Below are 15,357 nucleotides of genomic sequence, written 5' to 3'. Positions count from 1 at the left end.
TTTGGAAGTTGTTTGGAGGCCAGACTTTAATTCTATTTAAAAAACATCATGCTCATAAACTGCAATAATGAATGACAGGAAAATGTAATTTAAAAAGCAACAAAGTGCCTGCTTTATGGAGCTTAGAATCCTACAGGACAAGGAGGGGCTGCCTGCTGGACAAGCACCAGGAGGGCACCGCACACGCACCTGCACGCTGACACACACGTGCGCACGGACATCCCCGTGGATACACACGTGCACATGCACCCGCACGCTGACACACGTGCACACACACGCACACACACACACACACACACACACGGAAACAGACGTGCACGTCAATGGGGTCTTGGAGAAGTTGATGTGATTGGAGTTTTGAAGGGGGGTTGGGAGGAGGGACTCCAGTTAAGGTTGAAGACAGTTAACCCTGGCTGGGCCTGTGGCTGTGTGGAGGGATGAGGGCCACTGCAGAACTCGAGAGACGCCATGCTGAAAAAATGACCACCCTGGGGCACCAAGACCATAGCAGTGACACCAACCCCTGTGACCGAGGGGAGGTCACTTTCTGTATTAGCACAAATGAACCCTTAAAGATAGTTTCTTGAAATCCTGGGGGTTCACGCCATCCACCAGCAGAGAGAGCAACGGCAGCCTGGCCAGTGCGTTTTGGGAAAGGCTTGGGTCGGGCACGGCGAGTTTTCTCTGAGATGGGCTCACTGTGTTCTAAGAGGTGGCTTCTCCTTATCTCACACGATCCTGCAGGAACACTGGAAATCACATCCGTGGAAACGCACTTGACATCACAGGTATCGTATGTCACCCCCCTGCTGCCACATAGGGTCTGGCCTCATGAAGTGCTAAGGAGGCCCCAGAAAAGCCCCAGAGCAGACCCTCCCGCCCGGTTCCAGTTCTACAGGCTGTCCAGATGGTGTCGCCATCTTGGAACATCGCAGGACGGCCCGGTGCTCTTTCTTCTGAGAGGAGACTGACACTCTCTCTCACAATAAAACACGAGGCAGTCCTTTGCCTGCAAGGGCTCCAGAGCCCGGCACAGCCTCCACTCGCAACGGCATCTGTTTGTGTCTGGCAGGCGGCACCCCCAGACATACACGCCAATCTCGACCCGAAGAGAAGGCAGCCCCAGAGTCACAGCCCTGACCGGGGAGGTGGCTCTCCCTACGGACACTGGCTACCAGACTGAGAACTACTGGGAGAAATGGAATCTGACTTGGTGGCACTCAATTCCCAGGACTCAGCAGAGGTTCTGTCTTGCCCTAGACGACACCCTCGGCAGGTGTCTGATGCTTCCGTCACGCTCTGGGGACCCAAGCCAGAAGTACCCCCCAGGGAGGGGCTGGGCCCAGGGTCAGGGTCCTCACAGGGCTCTACTGGCAGCTCTGTCCCCCAGCCCCCAGAGTTGTCAGTGGAACTCCCAACGCACCTGCTCACAGGGTGGGAGAGGCCAGGCCAGCGTTGGGGTCGGGGGTGGGGGGTGGGGCAGGAAAGCAGGAGAAAGGAAGCTGTGGAGGAACCTGCTCCCCCCCCAGCTCCGCCCCTCCCCTCCCCCTCCCCCAGCCCCAGGCCTGCCCCCTCCCCCAGCCCCATTCCGGAGCACAGATAAAAGAGAAACCTGAGCAGGGAATGTTTGTGGTGCCACCGCCAGTCAAGGACTCTGTTGCCACAGTAACGGGGACACTTCATCAGCTCGAGAGCAGATGGTCAGTGAGCAACAGGCAGCATATGCTCCGTAAGCCCTGACACGGGCACAGATGGAGGGTGGGCAGGGCGCTTGGGAGCCGTGTCCCCTCTGCCTCTCGCTGGCGCTGCACTGTCCTCCGGAGGTGGCGGGGCTGCGGGGCCTTAGCGACACCCCGCGCAGAGCAGGCTCCACCCAACCAGGTGGGGCTGCCAGGGACACAGACGCTCCTTGAGGACCCTCACAGCCCGTTGCTGTCCTGCCTCAGCTTCTGTGGCTTTTACACAAGAAATGAGATGCCGGGAGCATTCTCGGGGGCGGGGGACGGGCAGAGAGTGGGGTGAGGGGTGAAATGGGACTCTCGGACTCAAGGCCACGGCCGGCTGGTGTTGGCCAGTGATCTGTCTCCCGTAGACTCCTTACTTAACCGTCTCCGCACCTCGTCTGCCCCCTTGAAGTGAGGTTTAAATGTCAGGCTCCACCATGGCCGACAGACCAGGCTGTGCTCGTCCAGTCCCCAGCAGTGCGACTACAGATCCTGGAGACGTCCGGGGCTTCCCGACGCCGGCCAAGCAGCCTGGGCAGAGTAGGTGCGTGGGCTGGGGCCTCACGGTCACTGGGCACGGGCTGGGCTGGCTGTGTGTGGCCAGGCCCGGGAGGAGAGCCCCGCCCTGGGGCTGTGCCACCTCCAGGAGAGCCGGGCACACTTTCTCCTGCAGACGGCCTGCTGAACCAGGGTCTGCAGCCTGGGAGCATGTCTCCACCCGGAGTGATGATGCATGGGTCAGCGTCCACCTGCCCCCATCACAGCTCTCTTCCTGGCCTGTCTGTGCTGCCGGGGTCCAATTCCGCAGGTCTCAAAACTCACTGCTCACTGGTGCTCCGTACCAGCATGGACACGGCTCTCCAGGGCCTGTTCCTCCCGAGGAATGTCCTCAGGAGATTCTGCTTGGGCTGCGGTGCCCCAGTCCTGAGTGGCCCTGCTGGGAGCCCCCCGGAGAGGCCTCCCAAACTGCCTCTGGGTGAGACACTGTGGAAGTCCGTGCCAGCTGGAAAGGGACCAGGAAGCGGTCTCAATAGGTGTCCTTTCCATAACAAATGAGGAGAGCCGAACTCAATTTGTTTAAAAACAAAGTCTGGCTTCCTTTGGTGGCACCCCCGACACCTGCCAGGTGCCTGCGATGTGCCGAGAGAGCAGAGGGCCTCCTCTTTGCTCCTCCGATCGCCCAGCATCGAGCAGTGGAGGGCATCTGGGTTGGGTCCCTCTGGGTGTCTTCTCTGAGGTCACTTGGGTTAGGATGTCCAAGTTCACATCACTCCCGGCTAAGCCGGACCACACAGGAACGTTCAAAGGGACAGGCCCCGTGTCTCCGCTGATCGGCAAGGGTCTGAGGAAATGCGTGTGGCTGAGAAATTTTATGGATAAGCCGAAGACTGTGGCATCCAGTTCCACGGCGGTAAGTGGGCTGGGACACCCTGTGTCCCTGGGGCCTTGCCACGCCACAGACATTCCCGCTGTCAGTGGGCAGGACGGCAGGCGGGGGCTCTCTGGGGGTGTCTTCTGCCCTCTGGGGTGGTGTTGGCAGGGACCAGCTCTCTGGCCTGGACGACTCGGTGCTCTGTGGTCTGCAGGGAACCTGGAAGGTGCAGCACTGCGTGGCGGAGGGCGGGCCCAGGAAGCCCATCCCCTCTGGCCTGAGCCCTCGGGCACACCTTGCACCCTGCCTATCTCCTTGGGCACCAACGGTCACTTCATTACTTAGCTTGGCCCTGCAGAGTGACACAGTGTGGACTGCACTCTGGAGCCACCGGGGCAGGACGGGGAGACATAGAACACAGCTTTTGCCCACATACACTCTGAGAACCAAGCCCACAGAACTGGATTGTCACGCCCAAGTGTTTCGTTTGCAGTCAACTACGTCCCGGGCTGATGGGTCTTCTGAGATTCTACAGGAGGAGCAAGGGTTCCGAGGTACGTGTGGACAGCACCTTATCTATTTACTCTTCTCTACTGGTCCCTGTCTTCAGGGCCTGGCAGGGTGGGCTCGTGGCGCGGAGGGACGTGGAGGTGGCCTTCAGAGGGCCTCTCTGTCATTTAACAGCCGGGCGTCCCAAATGCCAGCACCCTCCCCCTGCGGCACCCCCCTCCCCCCCCCCCCCCCCGGGAGGCCTTAGGGAAGCCGGATGCAGCGGTGAGGGCCAGAACCGGCTCATCTCAGAGGCTGCCTGGGGACTGGACATCCAGGTCACCTGGGTGACAGTGTGGACGGATGTGGGCTGGCCTGTCCGGGGGACCAGAGCCTCCAGCGGGGCTGTGGAGCCGGGCTGCTGCTCTTCCCTGAGGCGCAGAGGGCGCAGGTTTCAGGCATCCTTATGGCCGGCCACGGAACAACTTCCTGAAGGTGGGAAATGTCAGGATATTATTTAGCAGTCTTTCTGCTGTTTAAAACTCAGAACGCTTTTCTCTCACGATCCTTCATCTGTCGCTCGGACTTTAGAATCTTCAGTAACAACAAAATCAAACACCACTATAGATGTGTGGTGAATCGAGTGCCTGGCATGCATTCCGTGCTCAGTAAATACTGACTGAATAAACGTCCTCGACATAATTCACAGAAGACCCAAAAAGAACGTAGTGAGCCTCTGTTTCGTTTCAGAGCAACAACATAGCTTTTCTTTGGTTTTGTAACAAATGCACAGCCCGAGAGTACAGCCGCAGCCCCGTGATGAGCCACAACTCCCCAGAGCCCTACCTGTGTGACGCCCTCCTGACCCGGCCACATGCTGTGGCGTGCTCCTGGCTTTCTCCGGCTGGCCGGGGACCCCAGGAAGGGGCACCGTCTCCTGCCCTGCAGCCCCGGCGCCAGGCCCACAGTCGTTGCTCAATACATGTGAAGGAACAGGTGACTGAGTGGGGCCCCAGGAACCCCAGAGAAGATGTCACCTTGCGTCTGCTGAGGACTGTTCTGTCTTAAAAACCAAGCTTCAGGTTGAGTTAAAAGAGACAGTTTTCTGTAGACGAATGAATGAATGATGACACTGACGGGAAGACGGCTGGCATCTAGAGAGGTTTCGCGGCTTCAGGGAGTTTACGGAGAGCAGATGTGACTCCAGTGGGCTTCACTTCGTTCAGACGCATTCATGTGACGGCTGGCGCCTGAGACACAGGTACGCGGGTTGGTGCATTTATCTCTTTCCTGTGAAACGTTCTTCCTGGATGCCTTTTGCCGACGGTTTTCACGAACATGTTTTCCATTGGGAGACTAAATGAAGACAGGCCATTCTGGCAGTTGGGACGCACGCCTCCCGGCCCCGTTTGGGGGTGGGGTGGGGGTGGGGGTGGGGTGGAGGGCTCCTGGCGAGGCCTGCTCCTGATGGGCTGGTGTGTGGCCTGCAGCTCACTGTCCTCCCAAAGTCACACTACAGTTTCAGTGGACTGTCATTCGTGCTCTTTCCAAATGAACAGGATGTGCAGGGATGTGCCAGGCAGGGGGAGAGCCTGAACTGTGGGGTGGTGCTATCCTCAGGTGCCGTGGGACGGGGCGGGGGGGGATCACCTGCAGAGCAGCGGGGTCTGTGTCCGATCGACTCCCTTCATGCTCTGCGGCGAGCAGTCCCAGGAGGCTGCCTTTCCATCCGTAACCCGTATCAGGCTTTGGAACGTCTCATGGGTACTTGGCACACGATTAATTCCGCAATTGTGTGTTTTCTCAGCTAGCTTTAAAGTTAGCTCCCTTTTCCTGAGCAAATGCCAGCGGGCACAGGCAGAGCCGAGCACGCCAAGCAGTCCGGGGGTGCGGCTGTAGGGTGAGTTGCACAGGATCCCCGGGGACCAGAGCACCCCACCCTATATCCTCCACTCACAGGCTGAAGGGGAGGGACCCTGGGGACACCAAGTGCCATGGCCTTGGCCTCCTGTCCACCTCTGCCTGAACCGAACCGAGATGCACAAGTGGTCACAGGAAGGGTTAAGCTTCAGGGCCCAAGAGGATTTCAAAGCCAACCATGGATCCTGGACATATTTCTGTGGGTCCCAAGAGCATCAAGGCTATTAGCTGGGCCACAGAGGAAGGGGATGACCTCTTAGGTCTGGCTGGCCAAGAGGCAGGAGGCAGATCCACGTTGCTCTGTCAACTGCCTGTGGTGGGCCCGTGGCCTGCACTGCAGAAGGGGTCTGCACAGGTCTCAGGGCCAGCACCTGCACCATGACGGGGTCTGCACAGGCCTCTGGGCCCGGACAGGCCCACTCACACCAACACTGGCGCGTGGGGGCCTGGTGCCCCACAGTGACAGGGCAGGCACCTGAGGACGCCTGCCCCTGCTCAATGCTGGGCTACACATGTGAGGGGTTCACTTGGACAGCAAGGGCCAGCCTGCACCCCAGCCCCTCCAGGCCACCCCTGGGCACCTGCCAGACGTAAACTCTGCTTAGACCAGAGGTAAGAGAAATGGCAGCCGCTGGAGGGCCTGGGGGGCAACTGGCTAGGAAACAAAAGTTTATTTTAGGTAAAGACAAGGCAATCTATGGTCCCTGGGGAGACAGAGACAGAGACAAAAGGAGTGCAAGTGAACTCAAAACGGGGCTAGGCAACCAGGGGCCTCGAGCAGACTTCCAGATCGCAAAGCCCCACCGATTTCGTTAAGCTACATGACATTTAGTAACACCTGAATTTAAAAGCATATTCTTGTTCTTTTTTTATTGGTTTCTTTCCAACAGTTATTAGACTTTGGGGAAAAATGGCCAGTTTACTGATATCAATTCCTAGTAAAAGTGATTTACAAAGAATGCTCAAGGGCAGCAGTTCACGGGGCGAGAAGACGTCTCCGTGAGCCAGGAGGGTGCCCGGCTCACTGCACCGGGTGCTGGAGTGTGTCCCTGAACTCTGAAAGCCTAAGCCCACACACCTACCGCGGGTCTGGCCCGCACACGCGTGTGCACACGTGGTTCCAGGCTGAGGCTGAGCGCACGGCAGGGGCACAGCGTGGGCCCCTTGTCCCGACGGCTGCAAGCATCCCTCAGTGACCTGTAGTCGTCACACAGGCTGGTCCTGGGTGCTGGGCCCTGTGCTGGCGGCACCTGAACCCCAGGGGGCGGCCGTGGCTCCATCACCCGTCTGGGCTCCAGGCTCTCGGTACCCACCTTCACTCTCTAACCACCTTCCAGCCGCACAGCTGCCAAACAACCCTGCCCGGGGGTGAGTGCTCCCAAAGGGACGGGTCAGAATGTGCGGTGAACAGGGCAGAAACCGCTGGACCGGGGGGAGGGCATCAGAGCTGATCTGCCGCTTTAACGATAAATTTTTTTTATCTGCATAAATGTCTGAAGCTGGCTACGGTTTTGAATCACCTGCCCCCGAATCACTCATATTTTAGGTATTTAACTTGACCCTTTTCACATTGCATCAAAGGTCTGAGTTTGTGCAGTGGACGAAGAGAAAAAAAGAAGTAAAGGAAACATCACCGGATGGCTATCTTTTTGGAAAAAATTAAAGTTCATTTTATTTTTTATTTCTCTTTAACCGCAAAGGCCCCTTCCTGTTGCTACTTGGTGTCTGCTCTCTCCCCTCCTTGTGCTCTATTCTGGTGCTTTCTCACTCACTCAGAAGCTGGGGCTCTGGGCCACTCCAACCACATCCTGCAGAAGGGGGCTCACCTGCCAGAGGCAGTCTGCACGGAGAGGAGACTCCCAGACGCCTTGCAGACTCAAATCCAAATTGTTAGCTAATGTCACAACTCCAAACATTGTGTTCTAAGTAGACAAGATCTGGAATGACCTAGCAGATGCGGGGCCATGCATGGGTGCGTGCAGACACCTGTCTCCCCTACCCCAGGCTCTCACAGGCAGGTGTCTCCAAAGGGCCCTGTCTTTCCAGCACACGCGCCAGGTTTCTGAGCAAGGTCAGGAACCCACGGGACCATGTTCGTGACGACCACTAGCCTCTTCACTTCCAAGTTGGCCCCTCCTGTCGCCATGACAGCCTCTTCCAAACTCCAGTAACGCACAGTCAAACCCAGTCTCTCTGGGCATCAGGGGCTCTGGGAGCAGGTCCCAGGAGCCTCTGCGGACACTGCCCCCCACTTGGGTTCTTCCTGGAGTGCTGCACTCCACACAGACAGGCTCCCATGAGTGCCGTCCACCTGCCAGGTCACAGCACAGGCCACCTTCTCTCTGTTCAGTTAGGGCCGAACACATCCCGCCCTGCCATTGAGGTGGGTGTGGGGTACCTCCCAGCACGCTCTGGGTGGCAGGATCGGGTACAGCCACCCTGGGCCCGGCCACTGCAGTCCCTAGCGCAAACGCCACGTCAGGAACGCAGCCATAGAGTTGTCGGCAAACGTGGGGACCCCGCCCTCCTCTGCTCTGTCCTGAAGCTCCTGGTCACCTCTGCCCACTCCCCTCCTTCCTTCTGGTTCCCTAAGGTGTTCCTGAGATCAGGCATTTCGGCCTCCACTGCAGAGTGTAAAAGGTGCCTGTGTCCCCTTCCCCTGGGTGTAGGACAGGCCTTAGGGCTGCAGGGTTTCCAGGCCTATTCACTACTTTGTAAATTTTTATTACAAAATACTACAAACATACACAAAATGCCTGGGACGTCTCTGTACTGGTTGTCTAGACTCAACAGGCACTAGCTTTCTGCTGTGTTTTTCTGATGCCTTTTTTAAAAGCATGAACCACAGCTAACCACCCTGCCCAAGTCTCTGCCTCTCGTCCCCTTTCCAGGGGGTCTGAAGCTGTCACTTCAAGGAAAACACTGGACAGCTTTGTTGCCAGTGATGAGATCCAAGATGTCAAGCAAGAATTGGAACTTGGAATACTTGTATGAGCCACGGAAGGTCCAGGGCTTCTCAATACTGAAGGGTTCGCTGATGAAACTGGCGTGGTTTAGCAAAAACATCTCTGATCTCCCGTGAGGAGCATTTACAAGACCTGCATGGCTCATCTGTATAACCAGTACTGTCCCAGTGACCGAAGCATGTCACAAAACTGTGCAGAGAAAAATCCATTCAGAGAGCAAGACAGACCGACGGACAGCAAGCAGGCAGCCGCCCACATCCGATGTGCTTTGAGACCCTTCCTGTGCCTGCTGAGTCGAGAGGTGCGTGCAAGGAGAGCATCTAGAAACCTCTGGGAAGGGCCGAAGGGCCTCCTCCCCTTTCATCTGAAGGCCTGTGAGGAGGGGTCTTCAACTGTACTTTAGCCAAAACGATACGTGACCACAGATGACTGCAGAGGCCTGAGGCTCTGCCTGTAATAAAACCAGACATTAAACCCATTTGCCAAAGTGTAAAACAAGGCATTCCTCCAGCTTTTTCCTGGGGCGGGGAGGAGATATAAAAATGTTGGCATATAATCGGTGCATTGTTATTTTTAAATAAATACATATTTAAAACTTCTGTCATTTAAAATTTTCAATGCGGTAAAAAGGGCGTCCTCGGTACTGAAGCCAGAAAGAGTGAACTGCTGAATAATGTGGATTCTGGATAAAAAGCCAGTTTCCACAACCACCTAACTTCTGCCCTACACACCTGTCACCCTCCACATGACTGAGGAGGTTTGTGGTATAATGATCCGTGTCTCTGAGAGGGGAAACCCTTCAGGACCCAAACAAGGAGTCACGGCTGTGACGTCCACACCCACGAGCTCGGGATCCGGGCCCAAGCTCACCCCCACCTGCTGCCGGGCCTCACGGTCGGCCGGCTGAACCTCTGGAGCCGAGGTAAGCTCTCTCAAGTCAGCGTCCAACTCAGAAAGGTCAAACTGTTGGAAGGAAATGTGCAAAAAAGAGCGAAGGAGAAAGGTTTCTGAGGATAACAGAGTCTTGACTCTTTGGAAAACCTTTTCAGAACAAAGTAAAACCGTAACCCCAACTGGCGCCCACTCCTTCTGGTCACCACTCGGCTGCCACAAGTCTGTCTCCTGGGAACGGCTTCTCTGGGGCCCCTTCCCCCTTCCCAGCGGACTTGCATGTCCCCAATCACACAGTGGCCGGTCCCCCGCTCTGCTGTCCGGGACACGAGCACGGAACCAGCTCGAGAGGGCTCCAAGCTTCTTTCTGTGGCTCCTACTCTCCTACTGTCCCCTCACATGGGACAGGCTTTCATTTTGTTTGGATCGTACATTAAAGGCTGTGGCTTGAAGCATTCAGTAAACAGATCGGTGGCTTCCTTTAACAGACTTTCCCGTAGTTGAAAGCCACAGGACCCACGACAAGGGAGCATGTGTCTCACACCATCTTACAGGAACTCACAGGTTGAAGGCTAAACGGAGCACGGTGGGCCGCCATGCCCAGAGGCTGAGAGACCATCAAGAACAGAGCTCGGCATGGGGTGCCTGGGTGGCTCAGTCGGTTGAGCGTCTGAGTTCGGCTCAGGTCGTGATCTCGCGGTTTGGGAGTTTGGGCCCCGCGTCGGGCTCTGTGCTGACAGCTCGGAGCCTGGAGCTGCTTCGGATTCTGTCTCCCTCTCTCTCTGCCCCTCCCTCGCTCATGCTCTGTCTCTGTCTCAAAAATAAAGATAAAAATTAAAAAAAAAAAAAAAAAAAAAAAAAGAACAGAGCTCAGTCAGTTCTGCACCTGGTAAAACGTGTCTCCTACAAAATGGGATGCAAAGACAAAGTGCACAGGCAGCCAGAGAGAAAACCTGTTGTCGACCAAACCTTCCTGGAACACGTTCCTTCCCTGGATGACTGTTCAGTTTGACTGAAAACTATCAATTCAATGGCCCCTAAGAGGGACACGTCATCTGAAGATTAAGGATACATGGACGCATGTGCCTTAATGGGCCAACATGCCCTTGGAGGGCCCGCGGGGCTGGGTCACACTTGCCCTCAGCTTCGGTCTCCTGGGGAAATACCAGGCCCACCCAGCCTGGATGCTGGCACCATGAGGGATCGCCATGACTCATTAGGTGTCCCATGGGGCCTCCTGACCTCGGCCTCCCCAGGCCTTTGAAAGAGGCTTCTGGGGAAACCACAAACAAGTGAAGTTGGTCTGTTTTTGAATGGCTGCTCCTCGGCTTTTTTAGTTCAGGTGGCTGGTCACATACAGAAGGTTACAGTTAACTTTCTACTTTTCATCTAACACTTGGCAGAGCTGGCCATAATGAGAGAAATCGGATGCCTGCACTGGCTTTCCCCATGCAATCTTCTCTCTCAGAACCACAAAGAGCTTGTGAGTAAGGGCTGTCTGCAGGTGGGGGATGCGATGTGCCTAGACCCCTGGCCTCGAGCGGGGACAACAGGGGCACAGGCTACAAGGCCTCAGCCATGGCCAGAGACGGAAAGGGATGTGTAGGCGCAGGTCTCTAACGACGTAGGACCTCCCTGCGCACTTGGCTCAAACTGCGATGTCTGTCAGTCGTTGGTGGCTCTCATCACTGCACCACCGCACCCCAGGGTCAAATTGGAGAAGCTGGCCCCCCGTGCTGGGGCCCTTCCTGAAGCTCTACCAAGAGCCCCTGGACAACTGGGGGACGGAAGCCGACGAGGAAGAGGCACGTGTCAGCTTTCACTAGAGTAACGGAGGCTGCTGGTGTGGACGGGCTTCAGGCCCCAGGATGGTCCACTTGGCATCAAACGAGAAGGGATTAGAAACACCAGGGTCCCTGGCCTCTAGGAGGGGAACAAGCCAGGGTCCCCTCTCCCCACACGGAGCTGCAGCTCTCCAAGCAAAGGGGCTTTTTTGCATTTTTAAAAAAACTTTTTATTAAAAAAAACTTTTTTAATGTTTATTTTTGACAGAGAGAGACAGAGCATGAGCAGGGGAGAGGCAGAGAGAGAGGGAGACACGGAATCGGAAGCAGGCTCCAGGCTCTGAGCTGTCAGCACAGAGCTCGACGCGGGGCTCGAACTTACAGACTGTGAGATCGTGACCTGAGCTGAAGTCGGACGCTCCGTCGACTGAGCCACCCACGAGCTCCAGGGTTTTTTTTTTCCTTTTTGTGACAGTCAGAAGATGCTGCCGCTACCAACTTATTTTTCATCCTAAGTTGTGGCAATGCCTGAAACAGCTCGAAATTTTAAACACAAAGTTCAAAGGATGGGAAAAAAGTGAACGTGTCCAATCCTCTGGGTGCTGAACTCATTAAATCCAACTGGTCAGTACTTTAGAAATAAACACCCACTTTACCTGAGATACCAAAGTGGTCACCGGCCATCATCATTTCTTTCCCTTTATTTTCAACTACACAACACACACAGTCATTCTTGCGGCAAAAATTCACGGATATGGCAGACGTCCCTCCCGAAACCTAGTCCCGTGTGCAGGCGAGCGCACCAGACGCCACTGTGGGCTCGGCCCCACCAGGCACCCCGGCCAGTTCAACGAAGGGGCGCACTCACAGGGTGCCCGTCATGGGCACCCTCAGTCCCCTGCCTCTGCCTTCCGCCGGCGTCTATGCCTCCCGTGGACACCAGCACGGCAGCTCCAGAGATGAGGGCTCTGGCCGGCCCCCCCCGGGGAGCGGCTGGGGGACTGTGGTAACAACGCTACTTGACTCAGAATCTAGTTTCAGTTTATTTAAATGACGTGTTGGAATGAAAGCTGCATTAAGAAAGAGCTCTGAGCATTAAGGACCCTAATGCATGTTTGCACATATTTAAACAACATGAGAACAACAATTAATAGATTGACTCAGGAATCACCACTTTCTTTTTCCTCTCACGGGTGTACAGACTTACATTTGAGAAGGGGGCGGTACAGAGCCCATAGGAGACCTGACCAGACTATGTCCAGTGCCCAAGGCCTTTCCAGCTGTAGAACTTCGACAACAGGGCCAAATGAGAACCGGGACAAAGAAGTGGGTCTTCACTTGTTGTAACAGCAGACTAACCACTGGTAACTGGTAGAGCGAAATGCGTATTACAGATCAGCGTCACAACACAAAGGAGAGCGGAGGAGCCCAACCAACCACACCATCCCTACGGCTGCTGAACCAAGCGTGTGAGACGGGGTCCCACGTCCCAGTCCCGTGGAGCCGCTGGGCTCCCTGTGCTGGCTGTTCTCAGATGTGTCCTTCACATGAGGGTGGTCCGGCCATATTCCCTGGAACACAACGGTAACCACAAAACAGTCTCTCCCACTCACCAACTGAGCACTCTTGAAGTGACCACAGAGACCTCAGCTGTGCCGTGAGGACCACGGTGAACTTTCACAAGGGCCTGCACATCCCAGGCCCAGGCCAACCACTCAGGAAGAAACTTGCGACTGCACGTGTAACCCAAGCACAAGGGACTCAAGGGCGGCTGCCCGAAGCGACGCGGTCCTTTCCGGGTTGGTTTCCCTGTCTCGGGAGATGCTGTGGCCCATGCTGTGCAGATTCACGCAGAGCAGGGCCTCGATGACACAGGCGTTCATCGTTTCTCCGTTCTCCCCACGAAGGTCTGTACATTTACAAGCTGTCAGAGACTACAGGGCATCTCCGCACTTGGGGGGGAGCCACAGCAAAGCTTCTGGGAGGCAGCAGGCAGTTCTTCACACGCCCTCAGCTCCGCCTGGCTGCCTGGTGCCACGTAAACGGCACAGTAGAGTGGAGTTAAAAACACATACCACGTTCAGGTCACCTCACTCAACATGTCTGTACTGTGTGCCTGTAATGGGTGAAATACAGCAATCTCGTTCTAGGTCTTGGCTGTAGGTAAGCAAGATGTACTGTACTGGCTTTATGCTCAATGTCTATGTTTACAATGATTCCTTCTTCACCTGCAAGCGGGTCTGTCCTCTTCCAGCTGGTGAGCGTCAGTTGGACCACCTGCAACACAAGTGACTGCATGAGCCTCCCTGATGAGTGCATCCTGCAAGCTGGCCGCAGGGAGGAGGTGCCCAGAGCCCACAGCTGGCGGGCCTGGCCAGAGCCAGCGGGTGTGCGTGTCTGCGCGTGTGCACGGCATATCCACTGGGGTGTGTGTGTCTGCACGTGTGTGGGGCATATGCACCGGGGTATGCGTGTCTGCACATGTGTGTGGTGTATCCACCAGAGTGTGCGTGTCTGCGTGTGTGCACAACATATGCACCTGGGTGTGTGTATCTGTGCGTGTGCATGGCATATCCACTGGGGTGTGCGTGTCTGCATGTGTGTGGGGCGTATGCACCAGGGTGTGCATGTTTGCACGTGTGCACAGCACATGCACTGGGGTTGCGTGCCTGCATGTATGCATGGGATATCCACTGGGGTGCGCATGTCCACACGTGTGTGGCATATCCACTGGGGTGTGCGTGTCTGTGCGTGTGCACAGCATACGCACCAGGGTGTACGTGTCTGCACGTGTGTGGGGCTTATGCACCGGGGCGTGCGTGTCTGTGCGTGTGTGCGACATATCCACGGGGGTGTGCGTGTCTGTGCGTGTGTGTGGTGTATCCCTGGGCCTGGGAGAGGAGACAATGTTTCACGTGAGCATGTCCTGCCCGATTCCAGAATGAGTTGAGGGCACACCCTTACTGAATGGAGAATGGTGGCCATCACTGTTGACTTCCTAATTGTTAATACCAAAGGTCACCGTTTCAACCAGATACTTAGTCCTGATGTCACCTATTGAGTGCTTACTGAGTGCTGACCCATGTAGCCCTCAGTGCTGGCACCCTCCGTATTCTGGAGATCATTCCTACCTCTACAACACTGGAAACTGCCCACCACTCTTCTGAAATGCTGTCCCCCCCCAGGTCCCAGGGCACCGTGTTACTTGGTCTTTCCAGACACCTAGAGAGGCACTTGCATAGGCCTCCCCCACTTTCCCACAGGTCTGCAGGTGCTGGTGCCCAGGACTTGGGAGACAAATGTAATGCCTAGGTCTCTACGATGTGCTGAGTAATGCTGGCCCTGCCGGATCCCTCTCCGGTCACCCCCCGGATGCCTCCTCTGACAGGAGCTCACCGCTGCGGATGCAACAGAGGACATGCTCACTGTGGGTTTGCACACTGCAAGATGCATGTGAGCATATGCACCCTCCCACTGAATCCTGGGGGCGGGGGTGACATCACCCTCACTAGGAAGCGAGGAGTGGAGAGGCCAGGTGTGCCGTCCAAGGCCATACACACAGCAGGCCACAGAGCAGAAACTGAACCGGTCTTCTCTGCTCCAAAGTCAACCACAGCCAGCAGGGGCACCGCAATCACAATGGACCCAAAAGTTAAAGCTTGTCTACACTCACTCTCCTTCCCTTGTATTTCCTACCCAAGTTAATAGCACTGAAATCTGAACTCAATGCAAGTCAGGGACCTGAGGATCATTCTAGGGCCCTTCTCTACTGTTTCCCCTCACCCCAGTCACAAATGGTCCCCCAGGACTTCCTCAGATTTTTGTAATTACGTCATTCCCTTGGTGTCTCCAGGAAGAGCAGGAAGGCTCTTCCTATGACCCGAGGTAAGAGTCAAGGGTTTCAGCATCAGGACCTCCCCAAGGGTCCCGTGGCTGAAAGCCTCACCTGGGGTACTGGCTTCCCATCACTTTTACAATGCCTGACTCTGCAACACAATCTGCCCTGAAGAATTGCCAGCCATGTGAGAACAAAAATCTAAAGTAGGAGCGCCTGGGTGGCTCAGTTGGTTGAGCGTCCAGCTTTGGCTCAGGTCACGATATGCTGGTCCATTGGTTCCAGCCCCATATCGGGCCCTGTGCTGACAGCTCAGAGCTTGGAGCCTGGAGCCTGCTTCAGATTCTCTGTCTCCCTTTCTCTTGCCCCTCCCCAG

General features: G+C 55.9%; 1 protein-coding gene and 1 long non-coding RNA gene across 8 annotated transcripts in view; one reads left to right on the top strand and one right to left on the bottom strand.

Moving 5' to 3' along the window:
* The first annotated feature begins 1,616 nt into the window (after window positions 1-1,616).
* Window positions 1,617-13,644, top strand: LOC123609333. The gene is made up of 3 exons (XR_006717758.1): window positions 1,617-1,700; window positions 2,076-6,619; window positions 13,531-13,644. It is a non-coding gene; the product is annotated as an uncharacterized LOC123609333 (long non-coding RNA).
* The window catches only part of FAM120B (family with sequence similarity 120B), a 112,401-nt gene continuing 109,214 nt past the window's right edge, over window positions 12,171-15,357 (bottom strand). For all 7 annotated transcript variants that reach the window (XR_006717753.1, XR_006717754.1, XR_006717755.1 and 4 more), the window contains one exon: window positions 12,171-13,423. Coding sequence is in view for 3 of the 7 variants with exons in the window: in XM_045500370.1 (XP_045356326.1) it covers window positions 13,371-13,423 (53 nt within the window). In the remaining 4 variants the exon portion in view is untranslated. The remainder of the gene's footprint in view (window positions 13,424-15,357) is intronic.

Source organism: Leopardus geoffroyi, chromosome B2 (assembly GCF_018350155.1).
Source record: "Leopardus geoffroyi isolate Oge1 chromosome B2, O.geoffroyi_Oge1_pat1.0, whole genome shotgun sequence".
Classification (NCBI taxonomy): domain Eukaryota; kingdom Metazoa; phylum Chordata; class Mammalia; order Carnivora; family Felidae; genus Leopardus; species Leopardus geoffroyi.
Note: the sequence above shows the minus strand (reverse complement) of the source record. Positions and strands in the feature narration are given on the sequence as shown.